This window comes from Haemaphysalis longicornis, unplaced genomic scaffold (genome assembly GCF_048455015.1).
Source record: "Haemaphysalis longicornis isolate Haplotype H1 unplaced genomic scaffold, Haemaphysalis longicornis Haplotype H1 scaffold_1, whole genome shotgun sequence".
NCBI lineage: Eukaryota > Metazoa > Arthropoda > Arachnida > Ixodida > Ixodidae > Haemaphysalis > Haemaphysalis longicornis.
This window is the reverse complement of record NW_027526203.1, coordinates 299,416,732-299,440,647: the sequence shown is the minus strand read 5'-3', so window position 1 is coordinate 299,440,647 and position 23,916 is coordinate 299,416,732. Positions and strand designations below refer to the sequence as shown.

The 23,916-nt window shown below is 46.0% G+C and overlaps 1 protein-coding gene across 1 annotated transcript; it reads left to right on the top strand.

The window, feature by feature from the left end:
- Positions 1–23,368, top strand: Pgls (6-phosphogluconolactonase). Its single transcript, XM_077680599.1, has 5 exons — positions 1–291; positions 380–580; positions 679–815; positions 12,763–12,903; positions 23,135–23,368. Exons 1-5 carry the CDS (start codon positions 165–167, stop codon positions 23,249–23,251), a joined length of 723 nt encoding a protein of 240 aa, XP_077536725.1. The 5' UTR covers positions 1–164; the 3' UTR covers positions 23,252–23,368.
- The last annotated feature ends 548 nt before the right edge of the window (positions 23,369–23,916 follow it).

Below are 23,916 nucleotides of genomic sequence, written 5' to 3'. Positions count from 1 at the left end.
TGCCATGACAACTACGCGCTACATTTCGTACCCCTCTACCCCCCATCTGGTCCCACCAGTTCCGCGGTTCCGACTGCTGCCGCTTTCCTCGTTGACCTCGGTAGTAACTTGTTAAGGCATCGTTTACTTGGCGCCACGACAGAGACATTACCAGCTGTTCTACCATGCCGTTGAAGGTAGTTACTGCGGCAGACAAAGCGGACCTGCTTTCTCGTCTGAAGCTCTTGATTCAACAAGTTGCCGATAACTCCGGTACATGCGGAAACGACTTTATCAAAGTTGGCCTTTCGGGTAAGGATCATTGCGTTTTATAATAGACGTAAACTGTGCGCTCACTTTACCTTGACAATGCTGTTTGTGTGCGCGTTCTTTTTTTAAGGGGGCAGTATGGTTGGCATGCTTGCCACCATACTTCCTGAAGTGAAAACGGATTGGAAGAAGTGGCGCTTTTTCTTTTGTGATGAGCGGCTGGTGCCGTTTGAGAATGCTGACAGCACCTTCGGCTGCTACAATGCGCAGCTTACAGCGAAGCTTGGTTTGAAAGAGGATCAGTTCGTGGTGGTCAACCCGTCGCTGTCGCGTAAGCTCACATCATTTTCTTGTTCACTGTTACGGGCTTTCTAATCCTGCGCCGCGAGTGGCAGCCAACTGTGCACTGTTTTTTTTTTTTTTTTCCAGCCCCGGAGGCAGCTAAAGACTACCGTGAAAAGCTGGCAAAGTACTTTACGGCCATGCCGGTATTCGACCTACTACTTATGGGAATGGGGCCTGACGGCCATACGTGCTCCCTTTTTCCTGGCCACAAGCTGCTCGAGGCGAGTGGTATTCTTCAGCAATTTGTCTCATTTATAGCGTCCGTTTTCTTCAAACCGTAAGGAAATAGTGCGAACGAAGGTGGGCACTGGCCCTGTTTCGTTCACGTGTTGTTGATCACTGCACAAGTGGGTTGCTGTTAATGTTTGGTCGAAATCAGCCCACCACAAGTAAATTTGTTTAGTTGTTTAGGGGCAGTTGCCTCGTAGTGTTTATCGGTGTGTACCAAAAATACAAATAATAATTCTGATCAGCGTAAAATCAGCGTGAGGCTACGTAAGGCTTCAATGAATAATTGTTTTTGGTTGTTCTTCCTTAGCCAATAAAAGTTTGCATTTTGTAACACTGGATATTTTTATCCATGTACACCTACCAAACATTGATGAGAAATTGTCGAAAAATAGGAACACAGCTAGAGCCATCGTTTCAGCACAAGGACTTGTCTCAACACAAGTCTCTTTGTTAAAACGTTGGCTCCAGCAATATTCCTATTTTTTGATGATTTCTCATAATTTCAAGCCTCCATTATCCCCTAAACATCAATCTTTATTAGGTTCCTAATGGACAGTGTGGTTCTTGAAAATCCACACCGAGAGCCTTGAAACGCCTTAAAAACGCGAATTTTTGTCATATAGACTAGCATGAACGCTGTGGTTACTTAGTGATGCCCCATCCTGTTTTAAGCCAAAAAAGTCAATGCTGCTACTCACAACAACAAGTTTCCCCTGAAAACTTTGCTTGACACATATCCACATTGGTAATGTAAACGGTGTCCCCCGCACAGGGCACCTTGTGTATTCAAGGTGACGGTATTGGTGACACCACGTACCCCGAGCCCCCATACTCGCACTGTATCCTACCACGGCTGTGAGTTTTATGGTGAAGGGTAGAAGCCTCAAACGGTGGCCGTCGGAGCCCTGGTCAAACTCCAGCCGATGGGCTCCCTGTGTGTTTATCAGGCAGGGAACTCTGGGACCTCTCTTGGCATCAGGGTAAACTGAGCGAAGCAAGAACTCCCCTGTTCTTTTTTTTTTTTTATCCCGTATGGTTTTTTCAAAATTTTCCAAACCAAATGATCGGCCCCCCCCCCAAAAGGGGCCACGCCGAAGTGAACTTTCCTCCATTACCTGCCCTATCGCTCCAAATATCTGGCAACTACCCCCCGGTTCTTGATCCTTGAATACAATGACTATACTGAACCAGTGACATCTAAATCCATTTTAGTCATAGCTAAGTTCATTGAAAGTGTTTAGGGAAACACTACAACGCAAAAAAAACTGACCTCTGGAGAAATCCCTGTAGAAGTAAAAAAACCTGGCACAATCGAAAAAGCTACTCGAACAAACCCTAATTGACAACCTGAAAATCAGTTGCTCCCCACCGAACACTCAATACGTCACGAGGTGTCATATCAGAATCTGATCTGAGCAATGAAACTGGCTCCGACATCCTCAAGGGCCTGCACGACCGGGTGGTCATTGCAGTAAGGAGGATCACTATGCTCCGAGAAAATCAGAAAATCAAAACCAAACACATAGTGCTGACTTTTGACTGCAGCACACTACCTGAATTTGTAAATGCAGGCTTTCTTCGATGAACCGTCTGACTGTATGTTCCCAACCCATGTCGGTGTTTTAAGTGCTAACGGTATGGGCACTGCACTAACAACTGCCGTGGGCTTAACGTGTGCAAAGTGCTCCCAGTACAACCACCCCACAGAGAATTCCAACAGTACTGGGATTAAACGACCGAACTGCAGTGACTCGCTTCCAGCGTACTCAAGGGCGTGTGCAACACTTAAGCTCGAAAAGAAAATCATCAATCTGGAAGTCAATGAAAACATCTCCTACCCAAAAGAGCGCAAAAAGCTCAGTGCTTTTGCTTCTGCAAGGTCATCATCATCACCAGCCTATTTACGCCCATTGCAGGGCAAAGGCCTCTCCCATTAATCTCCAATTATCCCGGTCCTATGCTAACTGCAACCAATTTATCTCTGCAAACTTCTGGATCTCATCTGCCCATCTAACTTTCTGCCGCCCCCTGCCACGCTTGCCTTCTCTAGGGATCCACTCTGTTACCCTTAGTGACCAACGGTTATCTTGCCTTCGCATTGCATGCCCTGCCCACACCCATTTCTTCTTAATTTCTACTAATATGTCCTTAAGGGCTAACTGCACTCAAATTTCGACCTCTTGAAAACCTATTTTCGTATAGTCTGCTTAAAAAGAAAGCAACATGCAAAATACAACAGCTGAAATACGCATGTGGACGCCGCAAGCGGCCAGCAAAAATTGGCGATGTTGAAACCGAAACCGAGGAAAGTGCGGCCATTGTAGTGACGTTGCAGCCGTCCAGCGAGCGGCCGGATGGTCACCAGCTTGGGAGAAAAGTCTGCGCACAAGCTCTACGCATGCATGGGGCATAAAATGGGTGAGGCGTGCGCAGCAGAGCTCGACCGGTTCTCCAACTGCATGGCTGGCCAGAGGAAGAAGCCCCCGTTGGCTGGAACGTCACAGGCGCGTCATGGCTGTTTACGTGATCCGCCGGCAGGTGCAGAGTGGTCTGCGGTGGAGCTTCTTTAAACGCCTCTGACTGGTTAACGAAGCGTTTCACGGGCCTACCACTTGTGTCCCAGCTGATTTGGGGGTACTTACTACGCATTTAAAATAAATTTGGTCGAGGTGAAATTTGAGTGCAGTTGGCCTTTAACATGCGTTTGTTCCCTGACCCACTCCACTCTCTTCTTGTCCCTTAATGTTACACCTATCATCTTCCGTTCCCTTGCTCGCTGAGTCGTCCTCAATTTAAGTTGAACCCTCTTAGTGAGCCTCCAAGTTTCTGCCCTGTAGGTGAGTACCGGTAAGATGCAGCTGTCATACACTTTCTTCTTCAGGGACAATGGCAGGCTGCCATTCATTGTCTGAGAATGCCTGCCGAATGCACTCCATCCCATTCTTATCCTTCTTATTATCTCTGTCTCATGGTTGGGATTCGGGGTCACAACTTGGCCTAAGTAGATATATTCGCTTACCACTTCCACTGCCCCGCCACCTATCTCAAATCGCTGTGCTGTCCCGAAGTTATTGATCATTCATTAAGGTATGTTGACGCAACTTTCTGGGGGGCAAAGTGGTATCTGGTTTGGCAGGGACACACAACTGTTAAACGAATATGCCCCCCCACCCCTTCTGCTAGGTAGCCTTTGGCAGCTCAAGCTCCCGCCACACCACTTGCTGGCCCGGCAGTGGTTGAGGTGGCAACACACACAGACGGGAGCGGAGTCGCTCCTTCTGTTTCCACCGCACAAGCCTCAAGCACACCCTCGGGCTTGGAGGAAATTGACACGGAGGAAACCGCGGCCGCTCCCATTCTCGGCCCATCACCTGTCCTGCCCGTGGCGTCCGCGACGCCCTCGGCGGCAGTGGCTGAAACCAAGAGTGCCTGAAACAGTGCTACGTCCAGGTCCAGGGAGCCCACTCTGTCGGGCACACCCAGGACATCTGACGAAGAAATGGACGTCAGACCATACCTGCCTGCACTGCAGCGCAAGGAACGGGCTGCGACGTCCAAAGCAACAGAAAAGCCCAAAAAGCTCCCTCCTAGATTACAAGCCCCAAAAGACAACACATGAACGCGCCCACACGCACGCACCCCCCCCCCCCACCCACCCACACGCGCGCGCGCACACACACGCACACACACGCACACACACACGCACACACACACACGAGGCTATTTTCATTCGAACCATAATTTTTAATAGATCAGCTACTCAAACCCTTCATTCTTATAGGCAACCTGAATGCGCATAACTCACTTTGGGGCTCTTCCCGCACAAATGCCTGAGGTCGCCTTGTTAAAAAAATTCTACCATTTTCGGGAGCATGCCTATTCAACAAAAACAAGCCTACGTACCATAATCTAGGGCACTTATTAACATTTTCACTTGGCTATTGGCCCTGCAGTACTCCTCCCATCTCTTGAGTGGGATGTTGGCACTAACCCATATGGTAGTGATGACTTCCCAACCACACTAGCATACATAGGTAAAGCCCGTAACACTTCACTTTCCCATAGAAAGTTTAACGAAGCAAGAGCAAACTGGAGTAGATTCACGGAGACATCTAAACTACACCACACATCCATAACGCACCTACACGTAGAGGAGGCAACCCAATTCATCACGGCACACATCCTTGCCACCGCCGAAAGGTTAATTTCCCAGGACTCCGGTGCCTTGCACAACCCTAGGAGGCCCTAGTGGAAGGAGGACTGGAGGCGGGCGCTAGAGGCACAGAACAAGGCGTGGGACATCCTTCGTCGATACCCCATGTCTGATAACCTCATATCGTTTAAACGAGCCAAAGCTTTTGGGAAGCGTATGTGCCGTGAGGCAAAGAGTACGTGTTGGCGTGCCTTCCTCACATCCATAAACTCATACACACACGCACAAGGTATGGACACGAATACGTCAACTCTGAGGACAGCCGACACATAGCCTACCTTTGGTCAGCACAACAGGGGCCACTCTTCAAGACCAGGCTAACGCGCTCACACAACACTTCCAACACGCATCCAGTTCTGCGCACTACACGAAGACTTTTATGCAACACAAAACATCTGCAGAAAAGAATCCCTTACATGACAATAAAAGTTTACAGTTCATGAGTTGAGGGCTGCCCTTGGCACATGTAAGCGTTCAGCTCCGGGTGCAGACATTACATGCACGATGATACAACACCTACACGCAGACACACTTGAAGCACTTCTCCACCTATACAACAAGATATGGCCTTCAGGGCGCCTTCCTATGTTTTGGATGGAAGCGATAGTAGTAGCCTTTCTTAAAGAGGGAAGGGCCCAACATCTGCAAGTTATCATCCCATTGCATTAATAAGCTGTTTGTGCAAGCTCCTCGAGATGATTAACAGACCCGCCGTGGTGGCTCAGGGGCTATGGCGTTGTGCTGCTGAGCCCAAGGACACAGGTTCGATTCCCGGCCGCGGCGGCCGCTTTTCTGGTGTATACGAAAAGCAAAAATGCCCCCATGTTTGAGGTCTCTGTGCGTGTTAAAGATCCCCAGGTGGTTGAAATTAATCCAGAGCCCTCCACTACAGCGTGCCTCATCGCCTGTGTAGTAGCGTCGGCACATTAGACCCTGCAATCAATCAAGATGATTAACACGAGACTTGTGTACTTCTTGGAGTACTACAGTCTTCTTGAGAGCTGCCAGGTAGACTTCAGGGTTGGGCTATCCGCCAGTGATCAACTTATTGCTTTAGAATCCTACATTAAAGATTCCTACGTACATATGCAATAGTACATGACAGTATTTTTTTATATTAAAAAAGGCATATGATACTACATAGTTCTACGGCATTCTTAGAGACCTAAAATCTTTTGGTATATCAGGTAACATGCTAAACACCCTTTCTAGGTACCTTTCTGAGTGAACATTTAATGTCAGAGTTGGTTCGGCACTATCTAACATTCACGTGCAGGCCTGCCTCAAGGTGGCGTTTTGAGCGGCACTTTGCTTGTAAGTTAAATTAAGTCTACGGTGAACTCGCTCCGAAAGGCATTGCCGCCAACAATTTCCTGCCTCATTTATGTAGATGATCAGATATCTTTTAAATCATGTAACATGTTTATACGTGAACATCAGGCCGAGCTTGGGGTAAACAAATTTGCTCGCTGGGCAGTTGAAAATGGGTTTAAACTTAATCCTCCTAAAAGTACCTGTGTGATATTTTCAGAGGGGCAGGATGCAAGTGGACTGTGACATTAAACTCAATGGCGACCCAATTCCTATGAAAAAGGAACACAAGTATTTAGGTGTAGTCTTAGACGAAAAACTCGCATTCATTCCTCACATCAAACAACTCAAGCATAAATGCCTCAAAACAATCAACATTCTAAAGGTCCTCTCACACCAGGCTTATGGTGCGGATAAGCACCTGCTCTTACGTGTTTTGATGAGCTTGGTGGGGTCTCATCTGGACTATGGAAGTGTGGTGTATGCTTCAGCGATGAAAACAGCTCTGAAAATGCTAGACCCAATGCTGCACTTGGGGCTTTACCTTTTTTCAGGTGCTTTTCGCACTATCCCCGTACGAAGCCTGTACGTTGAGTGTGATAAATGGTCCCTAGATCACCAGCGAGCATACATGGACCTGGTTTATGCTTTTAAAATCTCATCAATGCCTCACCATTCTTTTAAGTAAGCTTTTTATGGTACATCCATATCCCTACTCCGGCTAAATCGTCCATCCTTTTCTGCATCCTTCTACAGAGTCAGAGAGGAAGCGTCGGAGCTTGGTGTCTCCTACTTAGATACCATCAAAACTTCTGTAATAGATTTTATAGCACCATGGCATCTCCGCCCTGTATCAGGCGACACATCTTTCACACACACAGAGAAAAACCGAGTGCCCAGATGTGCAATCCTGCAGCACTTCTTGTCTGTGCAGCAGAAATACCAGTGTGCAGAATTTTATACTGCCGCCTCAAAAACTGCCACTTCTGTGTCCTGTGCTGCACACTGACCCAGTAAAACTATGAATGGGAATACTAGTATCTTTACAGCAGAGGCTTATGGTATAGTTCTTGTCGTTAATCATATCCTTCAAAGTCAAATTCCACAATCCATTATCTATACAGATTCTGCGAGTGTTGTGCAGGCATTGCCGTCTCCAAAGCCTTCAAAAAACCATGTTGTCTCATCTTGTCGTCAATGCCATTATATCTGTGTATGCCCAAAAACTTGAACTGGTCCTGTGCTGGGTTCCAGGTCACTCTGGCATAGCCGGTAATGAGGCTGCAGATCAAATGGCCACTACTGCTGCACTTACAAATACAGTGGACCCTACAGTGATCTCAGACCACACATCAGACAACGCGTTCGCAAAACATGGCAAGCACACTGGAATGAACAGACAAACAACAAACTACATGTAATAAAGCCACTCTTGGGACCGTACACCACTGACACACACAGCAGACACACTGAGGCTACCTTAGCTAGGCTACGGACAGGCCACACCCATGTAACACGCTCCCACCTGCTCACGGGATCTCCAAGGCCCCTGTGCAGCAGATTTGGAGACGGCCTATCTGTAATCCCCGTAGCACTCGACACAATGCGACACTTCACCCAGCTCTACAGGCAACACATCCAGTGTTTTTCCTGTCTGATGATCTCATGTTTTCTGTCAAGCGTGTTTTTAACTATTTAGCAGAAGTAAAATTTTTAGTCCTAATTTCATGCCACACATAATTACAATGTGACCTTCTACACCAGCCATCCTCATTGTATTTGATTGATTTTAGTTTTGTTCTTGCTAAACAAATTTTAGTGTTTACGTCTTCATCTCTCTCATGTATAACCACTGTTTTGGCGCTCTTTGCCCCAGTTGGCCCTGCACCATTAACATCCAACCATCGTCATCAATATAAACAGTGTCATGAACAGGGTTACCGGCATTCTCAGTGTTACTGTTTCCTGCAGGTAGCTGTTGCATGTCATGATATATACAAGGCCAGTGCAGTGGGGCTATAATGAGATTACTTGGACTTCGCTCAGGTGGCGGATCCAAAGGGAGGGGCGCCAGTGGAACTGATGGCCTCCTGATGTCCCAGCGCACTTGAAACTAGGGCTACCGTGCCCACAGTGGCTAAAACCTGACGCCAAGGCTGGTCTACAATACTGTTGCCTGGTCAGCTGTCACAGCTGCGTGGAGCAGAACCCTTGGCCTCCAACTTCGGGGCTGTGGAGGTAGCTTTTCGAGAAATTTTATGAATGAAGAAACTCGGAAAAAAGTTTTTATAAATCCGCAGGAAATATAAGGTTCTGACTCTGTAGTCTTACGTGTGCTCACCTGCTTGTTTAGAAAATTTTGAGATTTCTGTGTATATATTTGTTTTTCAACTGGTTTAGGGGAAACCCGAAGGTAGAGCAAGTTTCTGCAGAGGGAAAATTTGACATTAACCAGGGCCAGTTCAAATTTTTCGTCAACTGCAATGTTTCTAAGAAAGCTATATATCTTTCTATTTTAACTGTTCTGCATTTCAGATGGATGCCAAGTTTTCCCTTTTGTTTGTTTTTCATAGGAACATTAGTACAGTTCCTCAAAGGTTGAGGCATTTATTTGTGTTTTTTTGTGAGCCTCAAAATAAGTACGCCTTGTAGTATCCAGTATGCTATACAAGAATAAGTCAGAATATTGTTGTATTTCTGAATTTGTCAGTGGAGACATTGTACTACTTGGATTAACGTAGCAGAAGAAACTATTTTTCTTAAATCAGATGTGAATGTTGGCAAGCAGAAATTCTCAAAAAATGTGATGTTGTCAGCGTGCGTTCTCTGATGGCATGTGCCTTTCAAGTGCATCTCACATATCGAGCACCTGATTGCTTCAAAGGTCAGTGTCAGTGTACCAACGTGGAATAGTCATGTTGACATCCCATTTTCGGCAATTTGCTTGGCTGCAAAAAAAAAAATTCGTAATGTCCTAATTGTGAACAAGTCGGCTTGAGAGAATAAGTACCAAACAGGTGGAACAAATTAAAAATTTCCTCTGGTGAATTGACCAGCTGTCCCCTCTCTGACAAAAAGTCAGCACACGGGACCTGAAAGTCTTCTGTAGCGGACGTTATCTAAAAACACGCTTCATCCCATGAAAGCGCCTCGCCACATAGCTGGCTTGTGAATGGCATGTCTAGCAGACAATTTGTCTATAGCGGACAAGGAAGCACTGGTGAAAATGAGCTAACTTTCCACTCTTCATTTAAACTGAACTTGCAGGATACGTACTGATGCATATCGTTTCAAAAACCGAAAGCAACTTTTTCTGGGCTCTTATCTTGATGTCATGAATGGAGCGCGTGAGCAACAACAACAACAACAAAAAAAAAAGACATGCTGGAGCGGCGGGTGCTCTCCCATATGCCCGACAAGCACATTTTCCCTCCTAAATAGTGCTGGCAACGAAGAACTGTTAGCTGTGAGAGCAAGTTCACTAAAGTTGCCATTATTTACGGGATTGCAATTGGCCGTGCGTAGACTGAAACCATTGAAGGGCTCACTTGGTAAACTCCTGGGTAATATTCTGCAGAGGTGAGCGGCGCTGGTACTGGACATGATTGTGAGAGTCGTACTGTAGAGAGTTCTGCAGTGGTCATACAATTTTAAAAGCCGTAGCTTCTGTAACATTTCCTCGATTCTTAAGCTCTAGTCTGCAAGTTGATGAAGAGGAGGAATTTTCGCAAAGAAATTTTACACTAGAGGCCTCACTTTTTACAGGCGAACTATATTGGTATTAGAGCAGAGCCGGTAATTTATTTGGTTTTGATGCATCTTGGTAGTTGGTGAAAAATTAAGGGTGCAGCTAAATAAACAGATGTACATTTTCTCGTCTCCATAAATAACACTAGGAAAATGTGTAAAATTCAATGTACTAATATTCGACGTGAAAGCTGTGTGTTTACTAGTGAACCTCTTAAGGTTACCTCAAAGACAACGTACTACTTTGCTTTATTTCAAATGTTGGGCAGCTCATCATACCTTGCTACAATTTTGTTCAATGGAAAACATTGCCACCATCCTGAAGAATTTGTGTTAAAAGGGGTAGGTTTCGAATTAGCCACTCACAGCACGCCATGATATGACTTGGCAAGGGCTGTGGGGCATGCTTAGGGGAGCAGCCAAAAAGGGGCAGTCGATACGCTCAATTGCTGCCTCTGTGAAGAAACCGGAAGTTTAGAATTGTTGATCTAACTTAGGGGGGTGTTACACATTTAATAATTCTGTGCGGCATAGTGGCATAGCCTTGAGCTTCGTTCTTTCTTTAGGTAATGAAACAGACTGAAATTGGATAACTTGAGCTCACCTAAACCCTTGGTGCCCTTCTGAGAAAACAACAGTTGCAATTTGTTCATAATATTTATTAGATGCGACTGCATCTCATTCACTCGCCTTGTCCATGCAGCGTTGTCGGCGTTGTTGTCTGCCCCTCCCCCATTCTCCTCGCTGCGCGAGCTGCGCTCTCCGCCGCTCACCCCCTCTCCTCTCGATGCCCCTCTCTCGCGGGGGGCATTGGATTGGATTCGAATGGATTGGATTGGCTTGAATTGGATTGGATTAAAGTGGATTGTGTTGCGTCATAGCCGCGGCAGACGCACTGGCGCCGGCGCATGTGCAGTACTCTCTCTTCCGCTGTCTCCTCTCCTTCGGGCGCGCTGCGCATATAACCGGTGTGCCGTTCTCCGGCGGCCTTTCGGTCGACGGTTGCTCTCCGCTTGCGTTTGAACCTCCCTCAGCGTCGCGTCACACCAGGATTCCCGCGAGGGGAGGTGGGCGTAATTTTTTTCAAAAGCTGTCACGCTGTTCTGGGAACTACTTGCAGATGGTGTAATGTCCTCACTCACGTTCGATGCCCCTGTGGCTGTTTGTTAGTATGGGTGTGTATTGCCTTAAATTAACATTATTTTTAATTTGAAACCCCGAGTTCAAGCTTCAAGCCCACAAAACTCTTTCAATTTTCAGTTGGCTTGGCATCACCCAATCGTGCAAATTAAACGTAGTCTCGCGAAGTTGAGCACGGGAAAGTAGCTCGTGAGTTGCCACCTTTTCTTCTGTTGTCTTCATTCTGTGTAAAACTTATTCGGTTGAAGTTCACATTAAAATTGCCATGCGTGTTATTTTGTTGGATCAATCTTTTAAATAGATAAAGTTATATCTTGTCATCATTGCCCCTTTAGTGTCTTTGCTCAAATCATTGCAGGTTAATTGCACTATTGGGAAACCCAATACAACTTGGTATCTGTTGTGGTCTGTTGGGGAACCAACGAGCACACACAGCGTGCCTTGTTCCGTTTCATCACAGATGCATTTCTGTGAAATTGTGGGCCTGATGGGAACACTCGCTGATGAAGAGATGCTTTGTGACTAATGCTTCCACAGGCTGTTAGGAGGAGGCAGAAAGAGTGAAAGCTGATTTCTGTATGTTTACTTTTTTATTTTGCATGCCAAGGCTACACTCTCCGACACCTAATTCTGTTGGTGTGTGTGCTCTTCATGCTGGAGAAGTCTCTGGTGTTATCTCAAATGCTTCAATGGGACGGCACAATCCCGCCATGCTGTTATGTTGTGACACTGCTGAGAAATAAGTGCGCTGTGTTGTGAAACTTCAATGACGGGACAAACAAGAAGTTTAGGTGGAACTTTGCCCAGCTGAAATCACTACAAAACTATGGAGAGCTTGATACAGTTCTACACGCTTGTTGACATTTTTTTGTCATCACTCGGAGTGCCTCACAGTCTCCACGTTGCAGCAGCTTGAAAGTGTAGATGAACTTTTCCTGCATGGCACATTCTGCAAAAGTATTTGTAGGCTGACTGCATATGACCAGGCACTAATGTACCTGCTCTGTCATAGCATCCTGCTGCTGCCTAATGCCGAATACCTTGCCGGTGTAGCTCACTGTCCAATCACTGTATATATTCTTTTTATCAAGGAAAAAAATCTGAGCGAGTATGTTGTTTGTTCTGCCGGAAGTTACAAGATGATCCAATACCTTGGCCACTGGTAAAGTGGGTGGGTATATATTATTCTGGTTGCAAGTTAGGTGTAAAGCAGTAAGCGGTCGACATAAGTCGCATTCCTTGCCATTCCAAATGAAAATTTCAGGGGGAGGGGTGGGTGCAGATTAAGGAGAATTTATTGACTGTCTTTAAAAAAAGTTTTAATAACTGAACGATATATGCAATGGGTGAATACGGTGACAGCAGGGCATTTCAGAATGATTTGGTTCTCTGAAAAGCTTCTTCTCAAGGGAAGTTTTATTTTACATGATATGTGTTTTGACAGGAGAAATATGTAACTGATATTTTGATTTGGAGGAAAATAAACTAAATTAAGTTGTGCACATGCCTTTTTTTTTTTTTTTCAGGAAAAGGACAAATGGGTGGCTGAGATTACAGACTCCCCGAAGCCACCACCCTGTAGAGTGACCTTGACCTTGCCTGTGCTCAATTCTGCTAAACTGGCAATATTCCCTATCAGTGGTGCTGAAAAAGCTGAAACTGTTCTGGTAAGTATATTTCTTTTTTTTTTCAGAAAGGCAATGTCTGTAGTAAGTTATTTAATTATAGAACTAATTTCACTGTTCTACTGCTGTCAGAATAAGTGGCACTGCAGCTTCCACTGGCTTGTAGTGCTGTAGGAGTACTTTGGGGCTTGGCAGTGGTTTTTCTCTGTGCCCATTTTAAACTCATCCCCCTCTGCAAGGAATCTCCTGTTCAGTTTCTGTTGATATCATTGTGCAGTTTGACAGTCCTGTAGTGCTAGATGTCTACGCCGTGAGTGAAAGAAAGTCTGGTCTGTGACGCCCACCTGAGCAAAAGAATGCTGAGCCAGGAAAGGAGAGGACTTTGTTGCTGGGAAGTGCAGGCCCGTTAGGCATGTGCCAAGTTGCTCGCCTGCCAAGTGATGCTTGAGAATCAGCTCCAACCAGTATTGCCCTCCAGGAAGTCCACAACGTCGTTACAAGTTCCGTTTGGAGAATGGGTCGTCCACAAGCAACTTCCTCAAGCGTCTTGTAAGAAATGTAGCACAACTCTGCCAAAAAACTGTGTCCTCCATAGCTTTTGCTGAAATTTTTTAGGAATGACTGCATCCACCTTTTCTTGGTATGGTAACTTTTAACCCTTTTAGAGTAAATTTTTTTTTTTGCCAAATGCGACCCCCGAGGGTCGATTTTTTTATTGCTGATTTAAATTGTTTTGATGAATCTATTTTCAGAAAAAATTGTCATGATTTTTTTAGGGTGATTATAAAGTGACAAAGAAATCGTTTGTGTTGTTACATACACGTGGTTTATTCATGAGTAACGCAAGAAAACTTTTTAAAAAGTTTCGCGGGCGCAAGAGGTGGGAAGGGCCCAGAGGATGAAACCGAAACTAGCCGCTGCGGGCCTGCACGTGACCGGATGCGCAAGCGATAGCTGGTGCACCGCTGTAGTAAAGCATAAAGAAAGAAAAGAAGAGTCATCGGCGCAAGAAAGAAATTTCACGCGTTTCTGCAGTGTGGCAGCACATGCCAAGCGAGAGAAATGATCGAAAACGGCGCGCTTTTTAAACGTACAAGCAATGATGTACATGTACGTCATTGACCATTTTGAAGGTGGTCAACCAGCAGGTCTAATGGTTTTGACTGTGCATGAGCCGCCAACTTTGGCCCTTTCACCAACTCTGGCTCTTTGGACTTTGTCTGGCAACTGGAGCTTCACCAGGTTGTAGAAGGTGTACTTAATCCTTTGAGATTTTGTCCCCATCCATGGTAGGACTCTAAACAAGGCATCAAGCCTCTGTTCTCCCTCTTTGCCAAGTCTTTTAAAGGGGCCATGCAGCCAAAGCGCAAGTTTGGTTCATTGGAAAGATTGCTTCGTTAGAATCATACTGACACCACTCTTAACGTAAAACGTCGCTCAAATAAGCTATATAATTAGGAGAAAAGGGAATGGCCATGCGACTCACTAGCTCATTTCCTGCAGTAGAACCTGTGACATAATATGCACAGCTGTGCAGTTGGCTGAGGCCGGCAAAAGCAAATGCAAGTTAGGCAGGGCTTATAAGCTTGCAGAACGAGCTATTTTTGCCTAAATGTAATGCACATTCATTTTATGGCCGTAAGAATGGTGGGGTAAACGAAAGTGCAGCGTAAACATTGAAGTGCCAGTGCGTACTGCTGTTAGTATTGCACGCACTATGCTTGTTATAGATGCACAGCAGTCCAGCGCTTTGGGGTTGTCTCACACTACACTGGCCGATTGGTGTAAATGACATTGTCATATGTTACCCTGTTTGTTGAGCATACCCAATGTTTCACAAAACGATTACTACTAACCGTATTAAAAACAAACCAGCTGCAAATATGGTCAGAAACAAATCGAGGGTGGGCAGTGGTACTGCACATTATGGTGGCACCATCTAGGAGGAATGACGGTAAACAAGATGTTCCGGAGTCCGTTGCAGACTAAACGGCATACTTATGTTAGCTTGAAGACCTAGCCTTGTTGCGTCATCGCAGACATCACGAAATACACAATTTGGCAGGAGAATCAAAATTTCAACTTAATCTCAGTGAATAAAGCATCATTTACTGCCAGACAAGCATTGGGAGAACTATAAAACACCGAATCTTTCAAATAAAACAAACTTGTATTTTGTCTGCATGGCCCTTTTAAACCTGAACATGAACTTACTTGGCCCTGGCTGCAAAATGCTTAGGCAAGTTACTTTGATGTGGTCCTGGAATAGCCTTGCTTGTATCCACATTTTTTTCTGCAACATCTGGCAAAGGTGGCAAGTGGTGTCTTCCATCAGGGCTACCCCCCCAAGCAGCATGGAAACCACAAGAGCATTAAGCCCACGTGTCATGACAGGTTGACGGTCTGTTAGGACATCTCGTTTCAGTGACGTGGCCAATGAAGTAGCATGCCATCAGGCAGGGATTAGATGAGGAAAATTAAAGCGTGAAAAATTTGAAATGTGCTTGAGCCAAGTTTGGATATTAGTCTACTAGTTGATGGAATATTGTTTTGAGGGGATGCGCCTAGGATGTTCACCGAAGCAGAGAAAGAAAATGTACACATTGACGTGAATACGGTGAACCTGGCGGCTGGTTTTGTTCTAAATGGGTGAAATTTATATACAGTAGAACCTAGATAAACCAAAATGTGTAAACGAAACAGCCGCGTAACACTTTCCTGCCCACAAGAAAAGAAGTAATTTTGGGCAGTCTAGCAAATATTTTTTTTTGTGTCGCAAAGCGGGTGCAATATTTAAATGTATGGTGTGGAAATCTAGAAGAGTAGATTTTCTTTGCTGTTCTAAAAAAAAAAAAAAAGGAAAAGGGAAAGGAGTGTACACAAGAATTTTGCGACCAAGACAAAAAAAAACAAGCAAAAATGTCCATGTTCCACAAAGAAAAAACATTTTGGAACATACAGAATAGTATACATTTTTAGACATTAATTGTGCTGAAGTCCTGCAGATATCAAAAGTCTAACTGCAGGATTTCTTGACTTAAAAAAAAAAAATAAAACGGCCAACCTCCAAGGCTGCCTAAGTTCTCCCAGGACAAAAGTCAACTCTGTGCTGTAGCCAGCAAATGATAGCTCCTGAAGGAAGTTGCAAAAGCTGTAGATGAGAAAGGTGACCTTTAGCACACAGGTTATCTTTAGATCTGTAGACACAGGCTACGAAACAGTTCAGAGCAGAAAGCGAAGCTTATCGGCAACTTAATGTTGGGGTTTCGGGCCGGTTTGGTGCCCGTCAGGAAAACTGTGACAAATCAAAGTTGTCTTCAGAAACCGTGCTGCTGATGTTGTCTGGAAAGTCACATCATCCAAATAACTCGAATTGCGATGTTTCCGTGGTGCCTCAACCTCGCACACGTCACATGAGTCCAGAGGCACTTTAAAAAATCGACGCCGACCGGACAAACAAAAGTTGAGCTTCTGCCGGTAGCTGTCCAAGAGGGCTTGGAGAGCAGCGAAATTCTTATCTAAAGACATTGAAATTAAAATTTGTTAACACCAAAATTCGACTTCAAAATCATCAATTAACTACTGTCAATTTGAATAGGCATGTGCACGGAAGTGTTAAATGGGACGAATGCCTTGTGGTTGGTTGGTTTCGTTTTGGGGCAGTGTAAAAAGTAAAAAAACCTTGTTAATTTGAACTCGGTTTTCCAGCCACCACATAAACTTAGCCAAAAACAGCCTTGAAAACAGCCTTGAAAGCACCACTAGTTTTTCAAACGCTGCGCCATTGCAGTATACGTCACTTCCCTGATTTCGGTCACCAGCAGTTTCTGGTTTTCTCGTGCACTTTGCACACCGCACCTGCATCACTTACTTGGAGTAGCTGTGTGCTTGCAATTGTTTTAAGGTTGGCTTAAACCTTGGAGCTTTTGCTCGATGTTTTATGCGACATTTCATCACCAAGTTAGCATCCCATGGTAGCGCAGAAGCGACTGCACAGTGCTCTTGCGTCAGAAAGGAAGGTGGAGTGCAGCAACAACTTCAAAAGTGGTTGCTTCATACAAAAAAAAAAAAAAAAAGTGCAGTCTCCAACCTGTCGAGTATGAGTGCTGCCATTAAAAAAAGGGGCTGTAAGAGCTAAGACAAGCAATTATGAAGTCATTTTTTACTGGGTGGTAAATCACTACTGTTGTCATTTTTTAAAAATTCAAGTACTACTTGGAAGAAAAAAAAGCGCTTCCACTGTTTTTATTTGTACTCAAATAGTTTGTGCCCATATTGTACTGCTCTCCTTGTTACCTATATTTTGCATCACGCAGTCCTGAAACTGTTCTCACCGTATACAAAACTACTGATAAATGGAACATATTTTCCGGGTTCCTTGAGGCTCCTTGCCGGTTTGGTGCTGTCAACTGCGACAAAAAAGTGGCGTATCAGCAGGGCACGATTAGTAGATTGTACACACATGCTTAACCTTCAAAACTGCAGGAACATGAACAGAACATGAACAGTATGTTTCACATCAACCACAGATGTGGTGAACATCAGAAGGGAGGTGAACATCTGGGAAAGCAGCAAACCACAGTGGAACATTACTGCAGTACTAGTTTATGAGGAGGCCACTGTCTCTTTTTCTGGACTTTGCAAAGAAGCCAAGGGATGCGGGCTTCTGTGTAATGTTGAAAGGATTACTTGAGTGCAACTGTACAATGCAGCCACGAATAAGAGTTTTGACAAGTTCACTTGGTGTCCCTTTAAATGCCTATTTCCTCCTTTCTGTGTTTTGTGATCCATAGAAAAAAAAAAATTGGCAATACAGGCTTCTTGCATCACAGTTCAAGTATCTACCGGCTGAAAGGTTCTTAGCTGACACAATTTCTTTGCTGCAGGGGCTGCAATGAATTACCAGAGGTGGGCAAGGCTGACTTCACACCTCTGGGGACTGTAACTTTAAGATGCAGGAAATAGGGAACATGTTATATTTAAGTATTTACACTATTTACAGTACTCATGGCTCAGATGGAGCCAGAGTGTAAAACGACATCGTCTTCTTCTACACCCAAGCAGCCGACCAAGTCTCTCACCTTTCTCGTCGTTGCTCGACAACACCAGTGGGTAACATAACCCCCAGGATGAGGCGCTGTCTCAACGCTGTTTAGAGTGCAGTTGAGCTGGGGCAGGCTATGAGGCTCAAGGGCAGATTTTGGCTTTAGCCGAACAACATGTACTATGTCTATCAGTGGTTGTGCAGAGGAGTGTTGCAGTGGTGCGATCTCATAAGTCCCGTTGGTGACTTGGCACAGCACTCGATTAGGGCTGGTGTACCGGGGAATGAGTTTAGCGCTGGCTGACATGACACGTAGGTGTCCATGGAAGCATCACAGAACCTGGACAAAATTTCGCATCATGGCAGTGTTTATTGTAGAGAAGCTTGCTAGACACCTGGGATGCAGTAGTCAGGTGTGTGCCGTTTGACGTGCCATGTTGACCTTGGCAATGGAGTTGCGCGCGTGTTCAGTAGGAGCAGCTGCTGAAGAGGGAACTAAAGTGTCGAATGGTAAATTGGGGTTCCGGCCGTATAGCAGGTAAAACGGGGAATCATCTCCAGCAGTGTTGTGGCATGAAGAATTGTACCCCGCACCTCTACCATTAGTACTACAGTTGATCCTGGATATATTGAACTCCATGGGGATCGCAAAATAGTTCGATATATCGATAATTCGGAAGTGATTGATTTGATTGATTGTAGGGTTTAACACGCCAACGCAACACAGGCGATGAGGCGCGCCGTAGTGGAGAGCTCCGGATTAATTTTGACTACCTGGGGATCTTTAACGTGCACCGAAATGTCGTACACACGGGCGTTTTTGCTTTTCACCTCCATCAGAAAAGCGGCCACTGTGGCAAGGAATCGAACCCGCGTCCTCGTGCTCAGCAGCACAACGCCTTAGCCGCTGAGCCACCGCGGCGTGTGATAATTCAAATTATAAAATATGCCCATCTGAAGCTTACCTGAAAACTCCGCACATTGCTGACAGGTTTCTGAGTTCGTGACAATAGGTAGCTTCCCCATTTGTTGCTCAAAACACGGAAAATACAAAATACGGTGCTGCGAACACTACACTTTATTCAGCACAAAAAAAGTCTGCGAGTACCGATTGCTTTATCTTCTGTGTCATGAAGTCCACCAAACTGTCCTGAAGCTTACTAATGCCATTCAAATGACAAAGCCCAGCGGCATCCACCGTGCCACAACATCCGCAAATTATGCTGATTGCTGACTTAATCTCAGCTGCTGTAGACGGTTGGGAACATCGTCAGGGTCGCTAATAAGGTTCAATTCTTCGGTAACGGCGATCCCTGCCGCTGTCATCGTCTTCTGTGTCCGAACACCTCTCATTTGGAGTTGCAACAAATCCGCTTTGCTGAACCAACTGCGGGAACACACATATGACACTCCAGAATGGCCAGGCTGCGCTGCCTTCACCTTACATTATTTTGCTGCATAGTGTCTTGCTCAATCATGCTGCGAAGAATTTCGACTTTGAAATGCCTCTGCGACCTTCGACTACTTTTCACTGGCCTCCACCCCGTCTAAAGATGTCCCCCTTCATCGCGAAATTCGTCTGTTCTTTTCGCGACCATGGCCAGAAGGCCATAGAAAGCAGATCCACCGCTGGGTCACAACGCCTGTCCTGTCTGGTTTCTTTCCTCGTGTATTTCGTCCTACCGGGCTGTTTTTATATCATGTCGACGTACCAACTCGCCCAACTTTCCATCCTGCCTCCCGTCGGTTTCCTCCTCCCCTTTCACATTGTTACCCTGCATTCTCGTTGTCACGAGGCTATCCCCATGCTAGCGCGTCGAGCAGGTGGTGAAGGCATAGTTTCTTAGTAAGTATTGAAGGTCACCCAAGCGACGCGACACACAAGAAGTTACCGCTTGCAAAGCCATCAGGAGAAGCGCACTTGCTGGGGAACATGCAGCACGGTGTTCAACATATTGAGTGTTACAGTGAACGAGAGTTTGATACACATGCACAAAAGTGCTACAGTTAAACCTCGATGTAACGAAGTCGGTAAAATTCGTAATTTACTTCGTTATATTGAAATTTCGCTACATTGAAATTCGCGGTTATAATGAAGTGTTCATCCCGTGAAGCGTTTCCTGAAAAAGAAAACGTGGCGCGCATACACGGCCGGCGCACTGTTTCTGTTTCTATCGGTGCTTAATCGTGTACGCGGGCATCAGCGTGATCCGCATGGAGCGTTTTCTTCCCGCAAAAACGCGCCCCGCAAGCCACAGGCGCGCTGACGCAGCCGCGGAGACCACCCGCGCGATGCGGGTAGCTCCAGCGACCGATTCTAACCGCTCGCTGAAACGCAACTCGAGGGGCAAACGAGAGGGGTATGCGAGAAAAAAAGCGGATAACGTGGGCGAAATTTTCACTGTAAAACGTCATACGCGCCGCTTCCGAGAGCGCCCATCAAATATCCTTCGCGGCGGCCTTATCGTCTAGCCAGCCGGCATCCCCGAGCGCTTCGAAGCTCCCGCCATAGGGTGCGCCTCCCCATTGGCGAAACCATGGCGAAACTGGTCAGGCTCCTCCCACTGCCGCGCGCAGCGCGAGTCACTTCCCGCTGCCGGCACGCAATCACGGACGCCGGTGTGTGGGAAAAAAAAAAAAAAAAAAAAAAAAAACGCGCGTGCAAGGCTTATAAAGATTCACAAATGCTTGCTGGGACGACGACACCCAACAAGCATGAGCGAACTCGACCGAAGTGCAAAGCGGCGGCTTCCGGCGGCGGCGGCAACGCCAGAGGCGATTAGGCTTACCACCGCGGAGGATATTCGATGGGCGCTTTCGTAAGCGGCGCGGGTCACGTTTTACAATGAAAATTTCACCCACGTTATCCGCTTTTTTTCTCGCATGCCCCTCTCATATGCCCCTCGAGTTGCGTTTCAGCGAGAGGTTAGAAGCGGTCGCTGGAGCTACCCGCATCGCGCGGATGGTCTCCGCGGCTGCGTCAGCGCGCCTGTGGCTTGCGGGGCGCGTTTTGCGTTTTTGCAGGGAGAAAACGCTGCGTGCGGTTCACGCTGATACCGATTAAGCAGTAGACGATTAAGCTCCGACAGAAACAGTGCGCCAGCCGTGTATGCACGCCACGCAGTTTGTAGGCAAGGGACTTAATCAGACTCCGTGGCTGGCTGCATACGCGGCATCGGGCGACCTGTGTCGCCGTTCGCGTTTTATTGGGACCCCATTTCGGCGCTTGCGTCTCCCAAAATCTACTTCTACAACTTAAATATCGTGCCTCGTTCCCCATAAAACTTCGTTACATTGAAATTCCGGCAAACGGGACTTCGTTACACAGAGGGTGAAAATACATGGTGTGCACACACTTGAAGTTACAAAAAATTCCGTGGTTCGTTACATCGAGGGTTTCGTTACATTGAAGTTCGTTACATCGAGGTTTAACTGTATACGTTTGCATAGGATTTCCAAGGGGATGTCTGGACTGTTCGATATATGTAATAATTCGTTATATCCGGGTCTGATACTATAACTGAGATCGACTGTACGTGGCAGCAGGACAGATGACATGAACGATGGTTGATGGTGAAGCGTGATGTTGGTGAAGCAATATCATCATGATGATGTTGATGGTGAAAGCATGATATTTACATGTTGGCAAGAGCGATGCAACCTATTTGCAAGTGGCCATGATAGCTCTAGCAATGAGTCTGTCATTGTCGTCTGTGGTGGCTCCCCTGGAGCTACGTGCCAGTCAGTGTCCACTTCTTCTGCATCTCATGACAACATCTAGGTCTGTTGGGTGTCTTTTGTCCGAAGAGGGAGTTTTCATATTAATCCAAAATTAATGGGAACAAGCGCACTCATCACAAGCCCGCTGGCCTTTTGGTTCAATGCCATCTCAAGACAGGAACTCTGGGGCAAGGTGCCTTTTCGTCACATGGGTTTCGTCGCACCGCGACCGTGTGAATAAACCCCTTGACGCACTGACCGGAAATTGCCATTGAAAGCGGTTCCGAGGATGGTTTTAGCAATGTTATACTCGTTACAGCTGTTTATGAGGGCATGGGGAGGTCTGTGCAACCTGCATGTGTGTAAAACACCCATAGTGCTGCTTTTTTGGGGGGTAGGGGGGGTGGCAAAATCAGCGTGACCTGGACTGCTTTGAAGGGCTGATCGTACAAAGGCGTTGAGGTTGGGTACTTAGCTGGTGTGGACAATGGTACTGTAGTTGGGCAGGGTGGTGTAGAGGTTTGTGTGACCATGTCATGGTGTGACTGCACATATGTTTGAACCCTTTAAACGCAGCTGAAGCACTGTTCAGAAGAATGGGGGGGAGGGGGGGGGAACGGCGAGAAGCAGCGTGCCCCACACTTGTGTTTTGTAAGCAGGCCTGATACCAGAGCAATTTATCCATGTAAATTTGGCACAGAAAATATGTTGCTTTTTGTCATTTGGATTCCATTTTTGTCACTTGGACTTCAGTGCTCCGTGATATTGCAAACAAAGCACTGGCTTCAAAGGGCCAGGAAGATTGGTCTACGGTCAAATCACGTGACCCCTAAAAAAGAAGCATCAGGGTGTGAAATCGCGTCATGTGATATAAGTTTGAAATCCAATTATTTTTAATGAGGTGTGACGGTATACTAACTTTTTCTGCAAAAAACTCGAGCACACTCGCCCAGGTCCGTAGCCATAATTTTTTTAAGGGGGTGGTGGTGGGCTGGTATTGGAAAGGTGAAGATTTGCCGAAATACTCACTAAGTATGGCTCCCGTGCCACCTGGAAAAAAATTTCGGATTAGGTTTGAACCCCTAAACACCCCCTTTGGCTACGTCCCTGCACTTGCTTGTACCTTTCTTTAAAAGGCGACGCATAGCAGGCGGTAACATCACTGATGTTCAAAAACAAGCTCTTAATGCGAGTTATCCGATATTCCGGCAGCACAAGAATTCCTCGTGCGAGATGCCCTATGCTATGATGAGTTGGCGTTCCTGACCAGTTTACCTGTGACGAGTTGGCCTATGATGAGTAGCCTTGTAATGAGTGGGCTTAGACCCAGCATTTATACAGGCCCCCTCCAAGTCAGTCTATATGTTACATTGTGTGTATTAACATGCGTAGTAGTTATTTTTTGAACTTGAATGTGCCTTTTGATTCAAAGAAAATATTTTGGCCTTACAGTGTTGTCTTCTAGTGTCTTAGACTAAGCACTGAAGTGGATGATGTCTGCTTTTTCAGAGAGTACTTCACCCAAAGGCTGGAGAAGCACACCTTCCTGCATCTCTGGTTCAGCCCAAATGTGGTGAAGTCATCTGGCTATTGGACAGTGCAGCTGCTAGCCTGCTGCCGAAATGACATTTCCTAGCCCAGTTTTCAGTCTTTCTGGATATGTCAGGCCATTGATAAAAATGTTGCACGAGTCATTGGCTGAGCTGTTCATGTGCCTTATAATAAATCTTTTTAGAAACCCCAGCAACTGTTTGATTATTACATTATTGGCCACAACCTTGAAGAGTGACTTTGCTGCATCGAAATTTGGAAGCTTTGTTTCGATAATTTTGTGCTATGGCTCCACGCATACCTTTGGCAAAGTTGAAGCCGTGCACTCAAACTCACTCGCAAATTAATTTTGCAATCGTCTCTCACTCAAGCTCATGCCCATCGCTAGCATGCTGATCATCCAAGTTCTCAGGCTCGCCAACCAGGGCAAGACTTTCGGCGATATTTGGTTGCGCGAAAGAGAGGGTTTCGAACTGGAAAAAAAATGGGGGTGTCAATTCGGCTTTCGGTAGCTGTATTTTATTACGGTTCGGCTTTATCACTTTCCAAATTTCAACTTGACCCTGGCAACTTTCAACGCACGCAGTCTGTCTAGCGAGGGAAGCTTAGCTGTACTACTACAGGAGTTCTCGTTCATTAAGTTGGATATTCCCACTGAACGCAAGCACGTCTTGTAAAGGTCTAAAAATGATCTTGTGTAGCTGTTCAAGACATCTTGATCTTTACATTAGGACAGCTAC

Excerpts from the sequence above, each read along its gene's own strand:
- Pgls (XM_077680599.1), top strand. The coding sequence starts at position 165 with ATGCCGTTGAAGGTAGTTACTGCGGCAGACAAAGCGGACCTGCTTTCT. Across the intron at positions 292-379 it reads TATCAAAGTTGGCCTTTCGG|GGGGCAGTATGGTTGGCATG; the intron begins GTAAGGATCATT and ends TCTTTTTTTAAG. Across the intron at positions 816-12,762 it reads CTGGCCACAAGCTGCTCGAG|GAAAAGGACAAATGGGTGGC; the intron begins GCGAGTGGTATT and ends TTTTTTTTTCAG.